Source organism: Pyxicephalus adspersus, chromosome 4 (genome assembly GCF_032062135.1).
Source record: "Pyxicephalus adspersus chromosome 4, UCB_Pads_2.0, whole genome shotgun sequence".
Lineage (NCBI taxonomy): Eukaryota > Metazoa > Chordata > Amphibia > Anura > Pyxicephalidae > Pyxicephalus > Pyxicephalus adspersus.
Window position 1 is genome coordinate 1,004,476 of NC_092861.1, and position 17,428 is coordinate 1,021,903.

The window sequence follows — 17,428 nt, forward strand, 5'->3', positions numbered from 1 at the left end:
GGGGTATAGGGTACCAATCAATGCATGCAAGGTTCAGGCTGGTATGAAGTCACAAAGCCACATGTGCATGCCGACTCCCTTAGGCAACAGCCAGATAGGGAGAGTCTCCATGATTGTGATTAGGGGATAGATGATGCTGGATGTCCACCAGCCGGGAAATGAGGCAGAGCTCTATCTGAATTGCTGCAGCTTCTAATGTACATTTAGATGCTCGCAGTGTGCTATGGTATAATAATCTTCCCTTTCTTCGTGTTATTTCTGATTAGGATGCCGGCCAGAAGCATTTCGGCCCCGTGGTTTGCAGCACCTGTGGTATGATCTATACAGCAGCTAGCCTGCAGGATGAAACTCAACACGCCCAATATCACCAACGTCTGCTAGAGAGCATCCGCTATGTGGTAAGTGATCGCCGCACACTATGTGTGTATCGCTGTTCTAGCAGGGCTCACAATGAACAGGCAGCCATGTGGTGAATGGAGGTAGGTAAATAGTTTTCAGAAATAATACTTGAGCAGTGTTCTGCCTAGCACCTTTTAGCTGGGCGCACCTCTTGGTGATTTTCGGTGGCCACCTTGGCTGCTTTTGGTGGTTCCTGAAGAGTTGAGTGATCATTATTCTACAGGTGGATGAGGAGTTAGAAGTGCCCTCTTTTTTTCTTCCAATTTCCCCTTCTAATGAGGAATTTGTGTGTTTCCTTGCACAAGAAGAGGTTAGAAGTAACTGCACCCAGCCCCGGTGGGCACCATTAAACTTAGGTTCAGTAAGCAGCAGCCCGAATATTGCATGGCATAAAAATCTGCAGCTACAGGGTGTCATCATTATAGCATTTGTATGAGAAATGAATAAATGGCCGGCCTATGTTTTGCTTTAATGTTTTCTGTCTTTTCCATTACAGGGCTGGAAGAAGGAGCGAGTTGTGGCCGAATTCTGGGATGGGAAGATTCTGATGATTTGCCCAGATGATCCGAAATACGCTCTTAAAAAGGTAAGGGAGAAGGGGATCCCTAATGCTCGGTAATACTTTGTTTATAGGCCTGCAATGCTCGGTAATCAGATGATCCGAAATACGCTCTTAAAAAGGTAAGGGAGAAGGGGATCCCTAATGCTCGGTAATACTTTGTTTATAGGCCTGCAATGCTCGGTAATACTTTGTTTATAGGCCTGCATTCATTATAAGGGGGCAGTTGGTACACTTTGGGAGTCTTAGGCTTTGTACACAGGTTAGATGATTCTCGGTCAATATGAACGTCCAGGCTCTGGTGAAAATCTGACGTGTGCAGAGCTCGTTCTGAGAATACATGAATGACAGACGACGAACTACTGCAAAGGAAGTGAAGGGAGGAGAGCACAGCCGGGTGCCACTTGCTCGTTCTACCCCCTCCCCTCTCCATAGAACAGAATGGCACTGTATGTACACTGCTTGTTCATTAATCATTAAGTCATTTGTTGTTTTAAACAATCGTGAAAGATCTCAATAAAAGGAACAATTAAATAGGGTATTTAAAGTGTTCTAACATGTTTCGCCTGTATTGGCCTCCTCAGGGGGCTTGTGGACGATCAGCTGTAACACGTTCAATAATTGTCCTTGGAAAGGATCTTTTACGACTGAGTGTCGTACATACAGCTCTATTCTGCTCTAAGCAGCACCCCACTGTGCTCTCTCCCCTTCACCTACACCCTGTTTCCCCTATAAGGCAGTCTTATATTTTTTGAAATGCCAAAATATGCCCCAGGTCTTATTTTCAGGGGGATGTCTTATTTTTCCATGAAGAAGACTACAGTACACATTTATTGTTGAAAATCACTTATCACGCATGTGCCATTCATTGTCCCCTTCTGATCACTGACTCACTTTTTTACCGTACGGCCGGGTAACAGACTCCGTTAGGGCAGGGATCAGCAGCTTGCTTGTCCTTTGAAGTTACTTTCTGTTTCGCTCTGCACTGCAGCCAGCACCGAGGAGTCACACAGAGGCACACAGTTACCCACCATACCACCCGAATGGGAGATTCTTTCGGGCGCAGGTATAGGTGGGTGTCTTATTTGCGGGGGGTGCTTTATTTTATTGTTTTGGGCAAAATGGGGGGGTGCCTTATTTGATGGGGATGGCTTATCATCGGGGAAACACGGTATTACAACTGTTTGTGGATCTGTCAGGAGGGATCCATGAACGACGGACAACGGGCCCCGTAGACGCCAGATTCTCATCTGATCCCGGCCCCGAGGGCATTATCAAACATGAATCATCTGACGTGTGTACGTAACCTTCAAGGGGAACTTTTACCGAAAAGTCATACAATAAGACAAATATTAGCATACAACCTATAAAATCACAAACACACCCTTCTGTGTAGTCTAGTGACATGTTTTGTTCTACAGAAATCTACTTACATCTTCATCTCCCTTTCACGATTTGGTTTTAGTTACACCGGGGCTCTGCTGCGGCCAATCATGTTATTGATCCGACCTGCAGCAAACTTTGGGTGGGAGCTGCAGCTTGTCAGTTCTGCTGGGAGTGAAATAGATACAAATAAATGTATGGATCTCCTAATTCTCCAAGCACCTTTCTAGTCAATTATGGCCACATTACTTGAATATAGCTGCCAGTATAACATGCAGGTATAGACCCGGCCTTGTGATGGCGGCTCCTGAAATGTGGAGCCCCTCAACATGCAAATAGACAATGCAGCAACGTGCACCTCCTGCTTTATGATATGAACTCCAGCTGAATTATGGGTAAATCTCCTGAAGCATGCAGTATGGCTGCTGAGGCTTTGCAGATTTCCCCGTGTATATGATCTATACACCCAGGTTCTGTGGGTTTCCATACCATGGAACAGAAAGCCCCCATGATTGGAGGAGAACAGTCATGTGACTAAAGGCTTATGCTAATTCTGACCTTGCTTACAATAACCAGGCGGAGGAAGTTCGCGAGCTGGTGGACTCGGAGTTAGGCTTTCAGCAGACGCATCTGAATTTTCCAAGCAAAACCAAAACCTTTCTGTTTGTGTCCAATGAGAGGAAGATTGTGGGATGTTTAATCGCAGAGCCAATCAAACAGGTAGGTGTGCTCTGTAATCGGTAACATATGGTGAGCCATGTTGTATTCTTTGTATGTCACACCAATGCTAGAGGACAATGTGGCGGGCGTTTATTACAGAGGGAATCTTAGGGTTTCAGAACTGGAGGTTCACCATGGGATGAATCCCTACAGCTGGGTAATGCAGAGATTGTAGGGCTTCTCATACGGGGAGTTTCCTTGTTCTACTCCTTTATTCTGATTCCACTTCTTTCTGCACTGCCAGTCACATCTGCACATTCCTCGTTGTTTTCATGCAGCCATCTCCTGTGAAGTGAGATCATGAACTGGCAGCTTTCTGATGAATCCTGATCCATCAGGAAAACGTTGCTGGAACCCATTTCTATGTAGTATGCTGGTTTGGTCCTAGGCAGCACAAGCTCTTCACTGGCAGATTTGGGTTCTGTAGTCATCGGACTCCTTTGATTTGTTGTTTTTGCTTTTCAATTTTTTTGTGAGTTTTGGATTGGCTGTGCAGCTCCTGTTGCCCGGAGATTCACTTTGGATCACGACGGCCTTTAATGGTGTATTCAGAGGAAGTCATTGGATTGAGCATATTATTCCTGACCTAACATCTCCAGAATCTGGCTCTGGAACCAGGATAGTCATTTCTTATAGTCTCTGGAATCTCCTTGTGACACTTGCCTGCTGTTCAGAAGACTTTTATTTAGCGCCAACATATTACGCAGCACTGTACAAAGTCCAGAGTCATGTCACTAGTTGTCCCTCAGAGCTTACAATATAATGTCCCTACCATAGTCATGACTTTAGTACAGTCAATTTTGGGAGGAAGCCAATTAACCTAACTCAGGGGTGGGCAAACTTTTTCAGTCAGGGGCCGTAATCTGATATAAAACTTGACAGAGGGGCCAGGCTGGGCCGATGGGTGAGTGGGCAGGGTTATGCCATAGGGACACCACTCATTGTGACGTCATGATGGCAAAACCCGTCCAATTCCTCATCACTGTTCTGAGCCTGTGATGGGAGACTGGGCCGGTTGTGTGCAGCCCACCCACCTCCACGAGCCAGGATACAAACCGGGGATGTGTTGCCACGGACAAACCCAAAGGGCTGGAGAAAAAAATGTATACGGCCCGTGGGTCGTAGTTTGCCCTGACCTAACTGCATGTCCTGGGCTCTTATATTGCTGTAATGGAACTGCTAGGCTGGGCAGTCTTCTTGTATTGACAATGTCGATCTGTTCTTCTGTCGGATCTGATCTGGATTCAATCTGCCGATGACGTAAATAACATCTCCAGATTTGTTTGCAGCAACATGTATTGGCAGGCCAGTATAAGCGATTATCAGTTCCTATGGTGATGTTTTTTGTGTTCAATATTCCATGTATTGAATACAATTTATGAAAATGGCAAATGATTATTGGTTTCACCAGAATTCAACCCTGAAATTTGTTTAAGCCGGGTGGAAAGAAGCTGTAGGGGGGTGGCAGTACCTGTACTCTTCATTAACCACCCAAAAACAGCCGGGTGGTAGGTGAAAAGTGCTGGGGGGTGCGTGAAGAGGCTGGGGAGATCACTGCCATTAAAAAATCACATTCACTGAAAAGTGCTTTTATCATCTATGTAAGTATAAATGTTATCACCAACTTCTTTTCATTTATTTTTCAGGCATTTCGAGTCATTCCAGAGCCAATCCCGGAGGCGGAGTCTAAGAACCAGGACGCTTTGGAGCGGCACAGAGCTTGGCGATGCTCTTCAGACCCAGAACCGGCTATCTGTGGGATCAGCAGAATTTGGGTCTTTGCTCTGATGCGCAGGAAAGCCATCGCCAGCCGTCTAGTGGATGCAATGAGGTGAGGATCGGTATTATCATTATGTAAAGACAGGATACCCATCCTGCTGTCTGCTATGCTGAACCGATGCCAAAATAAATCTACCAGGCCCAATGTGATACATGTGAGTGTCGCTCTTGATAGTCCCCAACAGCTCTCGGTGGTTTGTCCCTTCGTCTGTAGTCGCATGGAGGGCCTGCGGAGCAGGAAGAGTCCATTTCCATTCAGCATGAACATTAAAATTTGCTGCTTTGTTTCCCGATAATCCAAGTGGTAGCATTTTTAGAAAGATGGCAGATCCCGTACATCTCCCACGACAGGGTCTCTTTATGCTGGTACCTAGTTCCCTCATACTGACATAGATTTTCCATTTTAGGAACTCCTTCATCTACGGGTCTCACCTGACCACCACAGAAATCGCCTTCTCAGATCCAACACCGGACGGCAAGCTTTTCGCCAGCACCTATTGCAAAGTCCCCGACTTCCTGGTGTACAATTTCCTGAGTTAGGAAGTTTTTGTATCTTTTTATTCCATGAGAGATAATGAGGATGTTACGGAATTATGTGGTTGCACTTTGCCTGTTTTTAGAGTTTTTTTATTTGCTGCTAAGCCGGAACTTTCCTCGCGTTGGTTTGATGTTCTTCAGATAGGAGAGGAAGTTGGTTTTTTAGTGTCTGAAGTCTGCTTGTAATAAATGTTTTATATTGTACATATTGTTGAGCTGATCAAGGCCATTGTACATCGATAATTCTTATTTACTGCCCATCGTGTATCTGCCTACTCTGTGTCCCTAAGGACATTTACCTCCAACAGAGCCATATTTTGTCTCAAAGGGGGTGGGCATCTGTGATGTCTTTTATTCTGATAGGCCAGTGCACCTACAAAGGGGTGTGTTCAAGTAAAAAGGGGGAGGGGTTTAAAAGGTGTTCATATGTGTTGCCGTGGCAATTTAAAGCAGTGGTCCACAGCCCGAACGATGTCAGGAGAAGGACCATACTGGGGGGGGACACACGGGCCAGAGCTCCGGGCCACAGCCCCAGTACCGTTCCCAGGCTCAGGAAAGTAGTCCAGGGCCACAATCCACCCACTCTCCCATTGCAGGCTCAGATCTGCGATGGGAGAGTGGGTGGGGTTGTGTCATAATGATGTCACTACTGGGTGACACCCGGCTCCCCGTGCATGCGTGGTTGGGAGCCCATGATTTTAGTGGTCTGTGGGACCACTGATTTAAAGCACCTCTGCATTGTCAGCCAAGGCCTGAACCCCCCCCACCACCACATTATTCTACACTTTGTCTTCCTTATCTTTATCCAGCTCAGGCTTTTATTCTACTTTGTGAATATTTTTGTGTTGTTTGTTTGTCATTGTTTTTATTTTGTTGAATGGCAGTCAGCACATGAAGGTTGTACTAAATATAGTTTGCCATGGAACCAGAACATTTCATGTTTCGTATACATGGTTGGACTTGGTGTGAGGTTTCCTACCTGCAGAGCTTGGGGGTGCTGGGGCCCTTTACTCATTGTAAAGTAACACCCCTCATCCATAATGCTAGCCCAGGTGGTGAACTCCCAACCATTCACCATGCAGTTATGTGGGAATAAAAACAATGTATCTGCAAATAAATATGGGAGTAAAGATGGGGAAGGCTGAGTAAAGGGCACCGGCAGGCACATAATTGGACCAGCTGCCTCCCTAACAGATGGGCCCGGCTCTGCACTGGAGTCTGAAGCCATTCTCCCTTTGTACCCAGATGATCCTATTCATGGAAGCTTCTCTATAAGAGATCACCTTATCCAATTTACTCCTGATACAGGTTTAATATTTTCTAATCACCTATTATTCTGTGAGGTGAATGGATGGAGTGTAGACATAACAGCGTCAGTGTCTAACAGCCCTATTAGCCCTCTGTAGAACCTTCACTTTAACCCAGAGTTTGGCTGAAGTTTCTAAAGTGCAATCTAAATCTTTCCCATTGGACAAGTCAGGGTCTGCACTTGTTAGCTGATGTTGTGTGGCTCCGCCCCTTCCTCCTGGCTGCTGTCTAGCTGTGGCTCCGCCCCTTCCTCCTGGCTGCTGTCTAGCTGTGGCTCCACCCCTTCCTCCTGGCTGCTGTCTTCCTGTAGGTAAATCTCATGCAGAGACCATTAGTGTAATGTGGGCCCGAGTACACTGGAGTTTGGTAACAGTTCCTTGTACTGCCTAATACTTGTTAATAAGCTTTCAGAAAATTGTGTTTTGTAAAAATGATGATTTAAATAAACCAGTTTATGGTTCTTTAGTTTGTGTGTTTTTTTCTATCCCTCCTTTGCAATAGTAACAATTTTAGGCTTCAGCTTGGTATTGCAGTGTCCATGCTGCACAGGGGAAACCGTTCCTTATACCTATAGGTTGGTTACACTATGACTTACGGAATGATCCAATCACAATGCATAAAATGATGTTGGGATCTTAATTTAATAATTACATCAAACACCAAGCTGGGGGTCTGGTGATCTTCATGGTATGATGGTTCATATATCTTGGAATTTTCACACAGCCATTCACGCAGCCAATACATTCATCCAAACACCCAGTGTCTGTTCTGGGTGCCTTGCAGATGGATTTTAAGGTCAGAGAATGGACAAGCTGACCAGTAACAAACTCCAATAACCGATCTTCATACCTGCAGAACGCAACTCAGAATGCAGAAATGTCAAATACTTGAGGTTGCATTGGAGCAAAGGAAGACCCAATGCAAGGCAATAATAACCCAACAAGTCTTTAGGTCACGTTGTTACAGTAAGAGGGCAACATTTTTGCTTTCCAGGTGCAATCAAGCATTTTTGCTCTTGAAGAAAATCTTGCAAAATGAGAGAATTTCCCATTAGCTCTCCCTAAAACCACTGTCCCTTTAGAAAGACTTCCCAATAGGGGAAAAGGGTACAATCTCCTTACACAACTGTTAAACTAAACTAGGTCCGGCCAGAAGATATTTTAGGTTGTGGGGGATGTGAGGAGAGCATGTTAGAACAATTCCAACCCCCGTCATTTCTTCCTAAAAAGGAGTAAAACATCTGCCTTAAAGAAGAACCCCCTCATCACCTATAGGAAACACATTTATCCTCATAGTTCAGCACCATTGTATATTCTGCGGGAGTCTTCTCTCCCACAAAGCGCTGACAACTATTAGTGGTACCCCGGCACGCACACCTTTGTAAAACCGGCACCTTTTAGGGTAGATAGCAAGGTTAACATTCTCAGGAATGGCACCGCTCACACCTTGTGTAACCCAATCACAAGGGAGTCTGTGAGGATGGCAGACTTTAATAACAGAATTTGTCTGGACAGTAAAACATTTCTTAATATCTAAATACAGATTTTTTTTTTGGGGGGGGGATTCTAATAGTTTATGGTAACATGCAGAGGTCACCAGCAACTTGGTCTGCATTCTTTACCCTTACCTATCTGCCAAGTGCACCCTGAACCAGCACTCCCCCCCAAAGAATGAGAGAGGGGTCACATACTGGTAGCCGGGTTAAGGAAAACAAGCACATGGGCAAAATGCAGCTCAGCCTGCAGATCAACCAGTGAGCTCCACTTCAAGTTTTGAATAAACTTTATTGGACTATAAAACAATGCAAATGTTTGTATGCTGCCCTCCCTTTGATTAGTCAGACTTGTCTTTTCCTGGAAGTAGCGAGGCTCCCTCATCTCATTATACATTAGATGCAGCCAAACCAGCCAGCAGATGATGCAGTGAATGATTCATTCATTAATGAATGGGAGGGGGTAACATACCAACAATGAGAATTACAGAGCTTATTGCCCCGTTAGTCATACGAGCAGCTGCTGTGCTATTCTTTAAACATTCTGCCCCTCTCCATTTCAATTTACAAGAACAAATGAGAGTCAGACTGAGAAAAGTTTTAATATGAACATGTACAAAACATCAATAAAACAAGACAACAGAGAAAATGAACAGTGAAAGAAAGTAAAAGGAATTTCCCATATAAACTGCATCATCAATGTGCCTTTAAAGTGTGCAGAGGGGGCGAGACTTGGGGGATCCTCCAAATTATGGCAGCCCCCTCCATCCAGCTTTCCTCAATACTTCTAGGAGACCAGGGGACAGGTTCTCTGCATTGATGTGGTATGGCTCCAATACAGGACAAAGCCCCACTCATGGCTCAGGTATTTGGGTTCCTGAAGCCCAATAAAACTATTGGAAGTCATTGCATAGATTGGGGTCCACATGAAAGGCTCATACAACACCCCAGAGCGGGGCACACCTCCTAATCTACAGATCATAGAAATCCTTACGGAAAAGGTTGCCTTCTACTTAAAATCTATAAAACCATTGAATCTGGAACCTCTAATAGAATCTAAAATCCTTACTGGACTCCTTCCGCTTCCAGGGCCTCCACAATCTGAGCAGAAGAAGGCCGTTCCTTGGGGTCCTCGCTGGTGCACAAATAGAACAATTCAATCACCTTGTGGTAAGAATCGTCCAGCTCTTCCATGTTCAGCGCCGGCCTCGTGCCCAAAGCTTCGTAATATGCATCCTCGTCAAAGTCCTCTTCCTCAAATGTATCCTCTGCACACACAAAGGTGACAAATGAATAAAACCCCAAGTCTAAAATCTAATGCAACTACCTAAAATAAAATGTCCACCCCATACCCCCACCATATTATTACACAGTATTTATATAGTGCCGACATATTATGCAGCGCTGTACAAAGCCCATTGTCATGTCAATTAATAACCTTTAAAGTGGCCCTGTCATGCTATTAAAACCATCCTCTACCAAAGTATCGGACCGGCTGTGATACCGAGTGTACTGGATCTGTCTCTGGTACCCTTTGGTATGGACTCCAAAAAGATAGGTAACTGCTTTGACAATACCAAGGCGATAAGACAAAATTCATAGGCTGTCCATACATCTCCATATCTGTTTCTGTGACCTCAGAATTAGAATCATCACCCCACATGAAGCCAAATTCTCATACCTTCGCCACCGTCTTCTGGTAGGTTGAGGTGCGGTATGGACAGAGCCATCATCTCCCAAAGTGTGAGGCCAAATGCATAAATATCCGCCTTGTCCGTGATGACTTTGCCATCGTCCAAAGCTTCCTTTGGTTTCCAGGACTCTGTGCCGATGTAGGAGGCCTCTGGATCGTTCACTGGAAGGGGACAAAAACAAAAAGTTTAGTTATTCTCTAAGAATCCCTATTCTTTGTAAGGAGACTGGAGCAGCATGGTCATATTTATATCATCTATATGGGGAGCCAGCACGATAAGCGGACAAATTCAATACAGTAGCATGTGAACATTTAATACAAAATATCATTTGCCTAAATTTTTACCTAAATTTGCCTTTAAGATCTTCTTTAGAATGTGGGTTTTGTACCTTTCAGAGCAGTTTATTTTTCCAAGCCTACCTGCTTGCACAGCCTCCTCTCTAGCAGACAATACGAGGTATTAGATGCGTGCACTTCTTAAGAGAGCTGTAATGTCATGAGGGGTCACACGGAACAGGAAAGCCGGTGGGCTACAGAGATACCCTGTGTGTGTGCAGTGCAATCATACCCCAAAGCGGCAGCTCAGGAATGCAAACTGACTGCCCTGCTTGGTGTGGTCAGAATGCATAGACACCAGGAAGGACAGCCAATATATGTATTATATCTACATATATTATATATACACACTATGCAGATCAGCTCCCTTTAATGTGGTGATGAGAATCCTGATGATCTGCACACACAGAATATTAGCAGTAATTTCTCCCATCACTTACCGGTCATGTTTTCATCCAGATGCAGAGACACCCCGACATCACAGATTTTAATAGTCTCGAAGTCACCATTTATGACGACGTTGGAGGATTTTATATCTCCGTGCAGGATCTTCTTCTCATTGTGCAGATACTAAGAAAGCAAAGAGACTAAATTATTCTATCAGGAAACGAATGAGACCTAGAAAATCCTAACAAATCGCTCATTACCACTTGTGCCAACTACTCCTCCAGCACTGGGCCTCCCTTCCCCACCCGTGTAACGTTCTCACATTGACGCCATTATATTAACGTTTTCCAAGACTGGGGAAGATAGATTATCATGGGAGAGCCTGGGTGATACTGCAAACCTGGAATGGATTTCTTCAAAATCATTTGCTATTAGTTGGGTAAATGTTTTCAATCATGAACCAAATCCATTGAAGTTTTGCTGGATCGCCCAGATTTTCTCAGTTTTCTACTTCAGTCTTGGAGAGCTGTAATAAATCCAGCCTGGAGTATCAGATTCACAATCAGGCAACAGTTTTCTTCATTGGGTGAGCTTTTAAAGTCCAAGCAATGCAACAAACCCTTGTGGTCCAGCGACTCTCCGCCACCATGATCCTTTGTGCTCCTGCACTCCAGTTATTGGCTCCTGCACGTTGCCGAATGTTTGCTCGCGGCTTGTTCTGAATTCTGCTACATTCTCAACATTGTCCGTGGTTCTTTTATCTCGCTCAGCGAATTCTTACACACCTGTGTCCAGCAGTGACAACCCGATACATTTACTGGTGAAGTCCTTCATTGCTGGAGCGCCTCAGCCTTTTGTAGAGCTCACACGCTCACAGGACTTCCTACCATTTCCTTTGCTAGCATTTGACTATGCAACAATCACAACTTGCGGGTCTTCAACTTCTATACATTCAATATACAACCTGCAACCTTTTATAAGCACAAGACCACGAGATGAATACCCTTATTCACCCTAATTTCTCATCAATTGGTACTCAACAATTTTGTTTGTTTAAATGAATCCTACTGGTCTATCAACACTACTTTAAGAACTACTGTCCTGAATATATCACCCAGAACCGATCAATATACCATCTACCACAAATTGTATAAAGTCACATCCCCCTGAGGAAGCCTAATCTGGGCGAAACGCGTCGGGGACTTGTATACAGAAAATACGGTCCTATTATATTATTACCTTTTCTCATTTTTCTTTCCTGTCTACTGTTCATGCTAGCAACAATTTGTCTAGTAAAACATCCCATTTCTGTGACTCAGAACAGAAATAGGAGTAACAGAACATGTTATGGTAACCTGCAATAATATTTTTACTTCTGCGTTTCTTGTATAACAACCAGGCAAGACAATGTACTACATATGTTCTAGGTTTGTGAACTATGTATTTATATGACCTTGTTATATATGAAGTAAATATATAATAATACATTCATAGCTTGACTTAAAACCTCTTTCTTTGCTTTCTCCTTGCACTCCATGGTTTTTCTGTAATTTGATATACTAAAGAGGGAGGCCCAACTGCATAGACTCCTTATCTTGGGGAGAACAGGGAACATCTCCATCACCCCCTCATTCCTCCCTTTCTCTTCTCCCTCCTGGTATTACCGGATATTTGTATTTGAGCTCACACTCTCTCCTGACAACCATTATACAATTCCTTATTATACAGGATTAATATAGCGCCAACATATTACGCAGCGTCACCAACAGTCTTCTGCATAGCTGGCTGATACAACATTGTCCTTCCATCAACATTTCTGCACAATGCAGAGCAGGTGAATGAGAAGGCAGTGAATGATAATACAATAGATTCACATTGTCTACATTCTCCAGGGAAGGATGGTGACTGCAGCCAGCGATGTAGCCGACAGTATACCAAGTATAGAAAAGTATAGCAGCTAACTGGCTGACCCATAGATAAAAGAAATGGGTCTGCTGCTCCAAATCCCCACATTTGGCGAATTCCCAGGTTCCAGAAAGGATTAATAAAGTTTAATTTTTTTAGTATATTGCTGCAGAGCTGCCTAAACTTTATCTGTACTTTCAGACATTTTTCTATATAAATTTGTCAGACGTTGATTTGTCATTCAATGCAGAGATGTCTAGACTTACCTTCAAACCTCTGGCCATATGCAGAGCGACTTTCAGTATAATCGCAGCAGGGAACGGCCCCAGTCCATTTTCATTCCTGGCTTCTATCAGGTCATTCAAAGATTTGTCCCCACCGTATTCCATTGCAAGGCACAAGCTGCCATCCTTAGATTTGGTGAAGGCTCGATAACCTTAAAGGGTAAAATAAAGTCAGTTTAGGTGTTACTTTCCAGCAGACATAATGCAGCAGGGCAGGGATGTAGGAAAAGGTAACTATTGTTTTTTATGAACACATTTACAGAGGTTTCCTAAAACTGAACTCTGGGTAGTGGGGGATGGAAAGTGGTGGTTGAAAGATTCACCCTTGCACAAGGCCGCCTCTCCACTGCAAGACTTTACTGCTCATTTGTCAAGAGGGAAAGATGTATCAGGTGAAAAACTTTGCAGAGCGTTGGGTGGTGGAGGAAAGGAAGCAATGTGGGCCCTGCACTCACCTATGTAATGCGGGATTACATCAGAGAGCTGCACCCTCTGACAATGAAGAGAAGGCGTTCCAGGGCACTGGCTACAGAAATAGTAGGAGAATATGACAATACATCACCGGATTCATCATCCTCTATGTGAGATGAGCAGCCAGCCAACCCTGGCAGTGATCCCCCCTCACCCCAATCTTCCCAGCCAGACACCAGACTCAGAATCAAACCAAATAAATGGCTGCCTCTCTCTGGTTGGCAGTCGGGTGTTTTGGGACACTGATGAAACTTTTTAGTGGCACCCAAATCTATTTCAGTGGATGGTAAATCTGATATAGCTGCGCGGTCCGGTATAATGATATTCTAACATGGTCATTATTGATTGAATTCACTAAAAGGGTAACGTGAGACAGCCTTCATTTTCCGAACTCTCTCCAGGACTGGAGCCGGCCAACAGGTAATTCCTGGGAGAAGTGTTAGCTCCTCGGCCACTATCTCTACATTAAATGTATTCCACATGCTGGAGCCGCCTTTTCCAGCCTTAACATGGGAGGGAATGCCTGAAATAACTTTAGCTCTTCTGGGACCCCCTTCTATAATTATTATATTCACAGATCACAGTATATTAGTGTGCTGGTCAGTGGGATGAATTCCTCTTACATTGCTGGTCTGTGAGAAAAATGTCACCCTTACAGATCGCCAAAAATATCATTGAAGCCACTTGGTCTGACCTGCTCATTGCTTAAGGAACCCCTAGCGCCTCCTGGAGGAACCCTGGTCTAGGTAATGGGATTGCTTTTTGTCAGATTATTATTATTATAATAATAGAACAGTATTTATATAGCACCAACATAATATGCAGAGCTGTACATTAAATAGAGGTTGCAAATGACAGATAGACACATACAGTGACCCTGCCCAGAAGAGCTTACAATCGAGAAGAAGAACTTTCTGCTGCCACTTCCTCTCATTATAAAGCTTTGCTATAAAGAGATTGTAAATGGCGGATATCAGGTCACTCTGGGGCTTGCCTTCAAAACAGCACGATTATAATAATTCATATCCGAGGTTCAGCCCACTGAGCAGCAACAATAACAGAGGGTGTAGTCCCAGTCCATTGGCACAAAACCTTTACATGAGGGGAGGTCTCCTTTAAAGTGTAAAGGACAATGCAGAGGGCAGCCAGCAAACTTTGTATTTACCAACAATGTTGGGGTGCTGCAGCTTCTTTAGAATTTTGGCCTCCACATTCAAGCGCTGCTCATAAAGGTTCTTGCTGGTTTTGTCACACTGTTTACTGATCTTCTTCACGGCCCAGGGGGAATGGGACAAACCCTTGGGAGACCTGAGAAATCAAACATGGATTATTGGTGGTGCGATGGCAAACATTACCAAGTTTGTCAGATTCCCATGAGCCCAATCTAGATGATGAGAATGTTACAGTGCAAGTCCAGGATTCATGGATATAAGTTCCAGCACTATCCATACTGACATTATCCCCCCTTCTCACTCCTTCATATTCTGCCAGGATAGAATGCAGTGCTCAAGCCAAAATATGTATAGGCCGGGTGGTAGGAAATTCTAGGCGAGTGGTGGCCCCTGTATTGTGACCCAACTCATCAGTAACCACCCAAAAACAGACAGGTGGTTGCTGAAAAGTGCCGGGTGGTGCACACAGCTAAAGCACAACCCCCCCCCCCACACTGCTATATTTAATAGTAATGGGTATTATGTGGAGGGAGGAAGAGAGTGCCATCTGCTGGAGAGTGAATGTAATGAAAGGTAAATATAACCAACTTGCCATCTACACTGGAATCCAATATTTTTGGCCAGGATAACTTGATTAGGTTGGACTCACCATGCCAACTGGAATATAGACCGCTACCCCCTCTTCTATATTTTTGTATGACGATGGAGGTCACTTCTTCTATCTTTCTGTATGACGATGGAGGTCACCATATAATGCAAAGCCCCCACCTAGTGAAGGATACAGACACCAGCAGCATCTGTGCAAATCTGACCCCAACATAATCTAAATCTTATCGCTCTCCCCCCTTCCTCTGTTTACTCACCTCACACTTATTTCCATGGCAACCCCTCAACCTTCTCTCTCTTACCCGAAGATGTCCTCCTGTTCGTCTTCAGAGGCGTCTTAAAGACATCCGCTACCGCCATCCCGTCCCCGCTGTGCGCTGACATCCCGAATATCGCTTCAGTACGAGTTCCGTCACCCTGACAAACCTTTCCCGCCTCTCGTTCAAAGATAGCAGCAGGCGTAATCCCGCCCACCGACGTCACGCACAGGGAGGTGACGTACGGGCACGTACACGAGAACACGCACGTTGAAATGGGCCGCCTGCAGCGCGCTGCGCAAGCATGTAAACGGGAGCGCGCCGCATCGACGTCAGGCTTTTGGGCGGGAAGAGGGCTGTGTTTGTGTGGAGAGCAGGAAAGGTGAAGCTTTGTAGAGGAAAATGAATAAGATTTATAAAATAAGAGCAGAGAACCGGGGCTGAGGGGGTGGGGAACCGTGTGAGGGATGGAGAAAAGCACACAGCCAAGAGTGATATGGAGGACGGTTATAGTAAGGAGAATATATACAAAATGGCGGCAGAGAGATGACCAGAGGTGGCTGGGTGAGGTGAAGAAGCCAGAAATGGTGGACATTTTATAGGATATTGACTCCCTGTGTGGCCCTCTGACATCACCAAGGGGCCACACATTCACCTTGCTGAAAATGATCGAGAAATGCGTTAGGTGAGGTCACCTTTTCTAATGATTTGGCCATGCAACAAAATGGCTTCAGGATGACGACCAGAGGGGGTTTGGTGAGATGACAGAGCCATCAATACCAGACATTCTAAAAGCTACTGCACGGGGCTGACTCCCTATGTGGCCCTGACATCACTAAGGGGACACACATATGCACTATGCTGAAAATGATAGTGAAATGCGTTAGCTGAGGTGGTCTTTTCTAATGATTTGGGCATACAACAAAATGGCTTCAGGAAGAAGATCAGAGGGGCTTGGGTGAGATGACAGAGCCATTAATGACAAACATTCTATAAGTGCACGGGGCTGACTCCCTATGTGGCCCCTGACATCACCAAGGGGCCATATAAATTCACTAAGGCCCATGCTGAAAATATGGTGAAATGCATTAGATGAGGTCGCTTTTCTAATGATTTGGCCATACAACAAAATGGCGTCAGAGAGAGGACCAGAGGGGCCTAAGCAAGATGAGTGAGCCAGACATATTCCATAGGGCTGGGGGACTTACTACCCATCTGCCATTAAAATAATTGAGGCCTATGCCAACAATGATGGTGAAATGCGTTAGGTCAGGCCACCTATTCTAATGACTTGGTCATACAACAAAATGGTGGCAGGAGGAGGACAAGAGGGGCCTGGCTGTGGTGAGGGAGCAATGACAGACTTTTTATAAGATAATACTGGGGGACCTACTGCACATCACTAAGGGGCCATGCACTATATTCAATAAGGCCCATTCTGACAATCACAGTGAAATGCGTTAGGTTGCCCATTCAAAGAACTTGGTCATACAATAAAATGGACGTTAAGCGTTTTTTTTTTAACCAATGGTGGTGTAGGAAAACAAACGCTGAAGATGCTATTACAATAACTTAGTCGCTCTTTTTGGACTTTAGTGGCCCAGTCACACATGTGCTGTAGGAATGCGTATGCTCCTGAATCCCCATGGTAACATGCAAATCACGTATTGTGCAGTGAGGTGTAATTCATTCTTATTGTGGCCCCAGATCACCTTTGTACAGCAAAGGGCTGCAATCATACTACAGATCATTTCAGGGAACCTCCATACTTCGCCCTCTGTAGAAGAAGCTATACTTTTGTCCATTGTGACATTCCATACCTCTTCCTCCATAGCACTTCTATTTACACCAACCGCCCGCCAGTAGGTAGCGGGTGGTGTGGCTGGTTTACTGGTTGGTGCCGGTATGCTGGGGGAAGACAAAGGTGAGGATAGCAGCAGCTCTGACTCTCATTGGACGGAACTGGGAAGGTGCAAAACCCTGGGAAACTTTTTTTGCATACTGCAGACCTGGGAGTTCTTCCAGGATCACTGCAGCAATGCATGGTATGGGGCTGTTATGTTCTCAACCCAAATGATCTAAAATTGGTTCTGCAACCCCACATGATTCACCTACACCTCATACATCCAATGGAGGATGT

General features: G+C 44.8%; 2 protein-coding genes across 2 annotated transcripts in view; one reads left to right on the plus strand and one right to left on the minus strand.

Annotated features, from left to right (window-relative positions):
- ESCO2 (establishment of sister chromatid cohesion N-acetyltransferase 2) overlaps window positions 1-7,150 on the plus strand; it is an 11,393-nt gene extending 4,243 nt beyond the window's left edge. Inside the window, exons 6-10 of the mRNA XM_072408916.1 lie at window positions 267-398; window positions 896-985; window positions 2,918-3,061; window positions 4,708-4,892; window positions 5,248-7,150. Of these exons, the coding sequence (XP_072265017.1) occupies window positions 267-398; window positions 896-985; window positions 2,918-3,061; window positions 4,708-4,892; window positions 5,248-5,380 (684 nt within the window). The 3' untranslated portion in view covers window positions 5,381-7,150. The remainder of the gene's footprint in view (window positions 1-266; window positions 399-895; window positions 986-2,917; window positions 3,062-4,707; window positions 4,893-5,247) is intronic.
- A 1,610-nt stretch (window positions 7,151-8,760) lies between these two features.
- On the minus strand, window positions 8,761-14,577 carry PBK (PDZ binding kinase). Its single transcript, XM_072407201.1, has 5 exons — window positions 14,419-14,577; window positions 12,765-12,934; window positions 10,647-10,776; window positions 9,859-10,032; window positions 8,761-9,445 (listed from the first exon to the last, which is right to left on the minus strand). Exons 2-5 carry the CDS (start codon window positions 12,885-12,887, stop codon window positions 9,243-9,245), a joined length of 630 nt encoding a protein of 209 aa, XP_072263302.1. The 5' UTR covers window positions 12,888-12,934; window positions 14,419-14,577; the 3' UTR covers window positions 8,761-9,242.
- Between the last annotated feature and the right edge of the window lie 2,851 nt (window positions 14,578-17,428).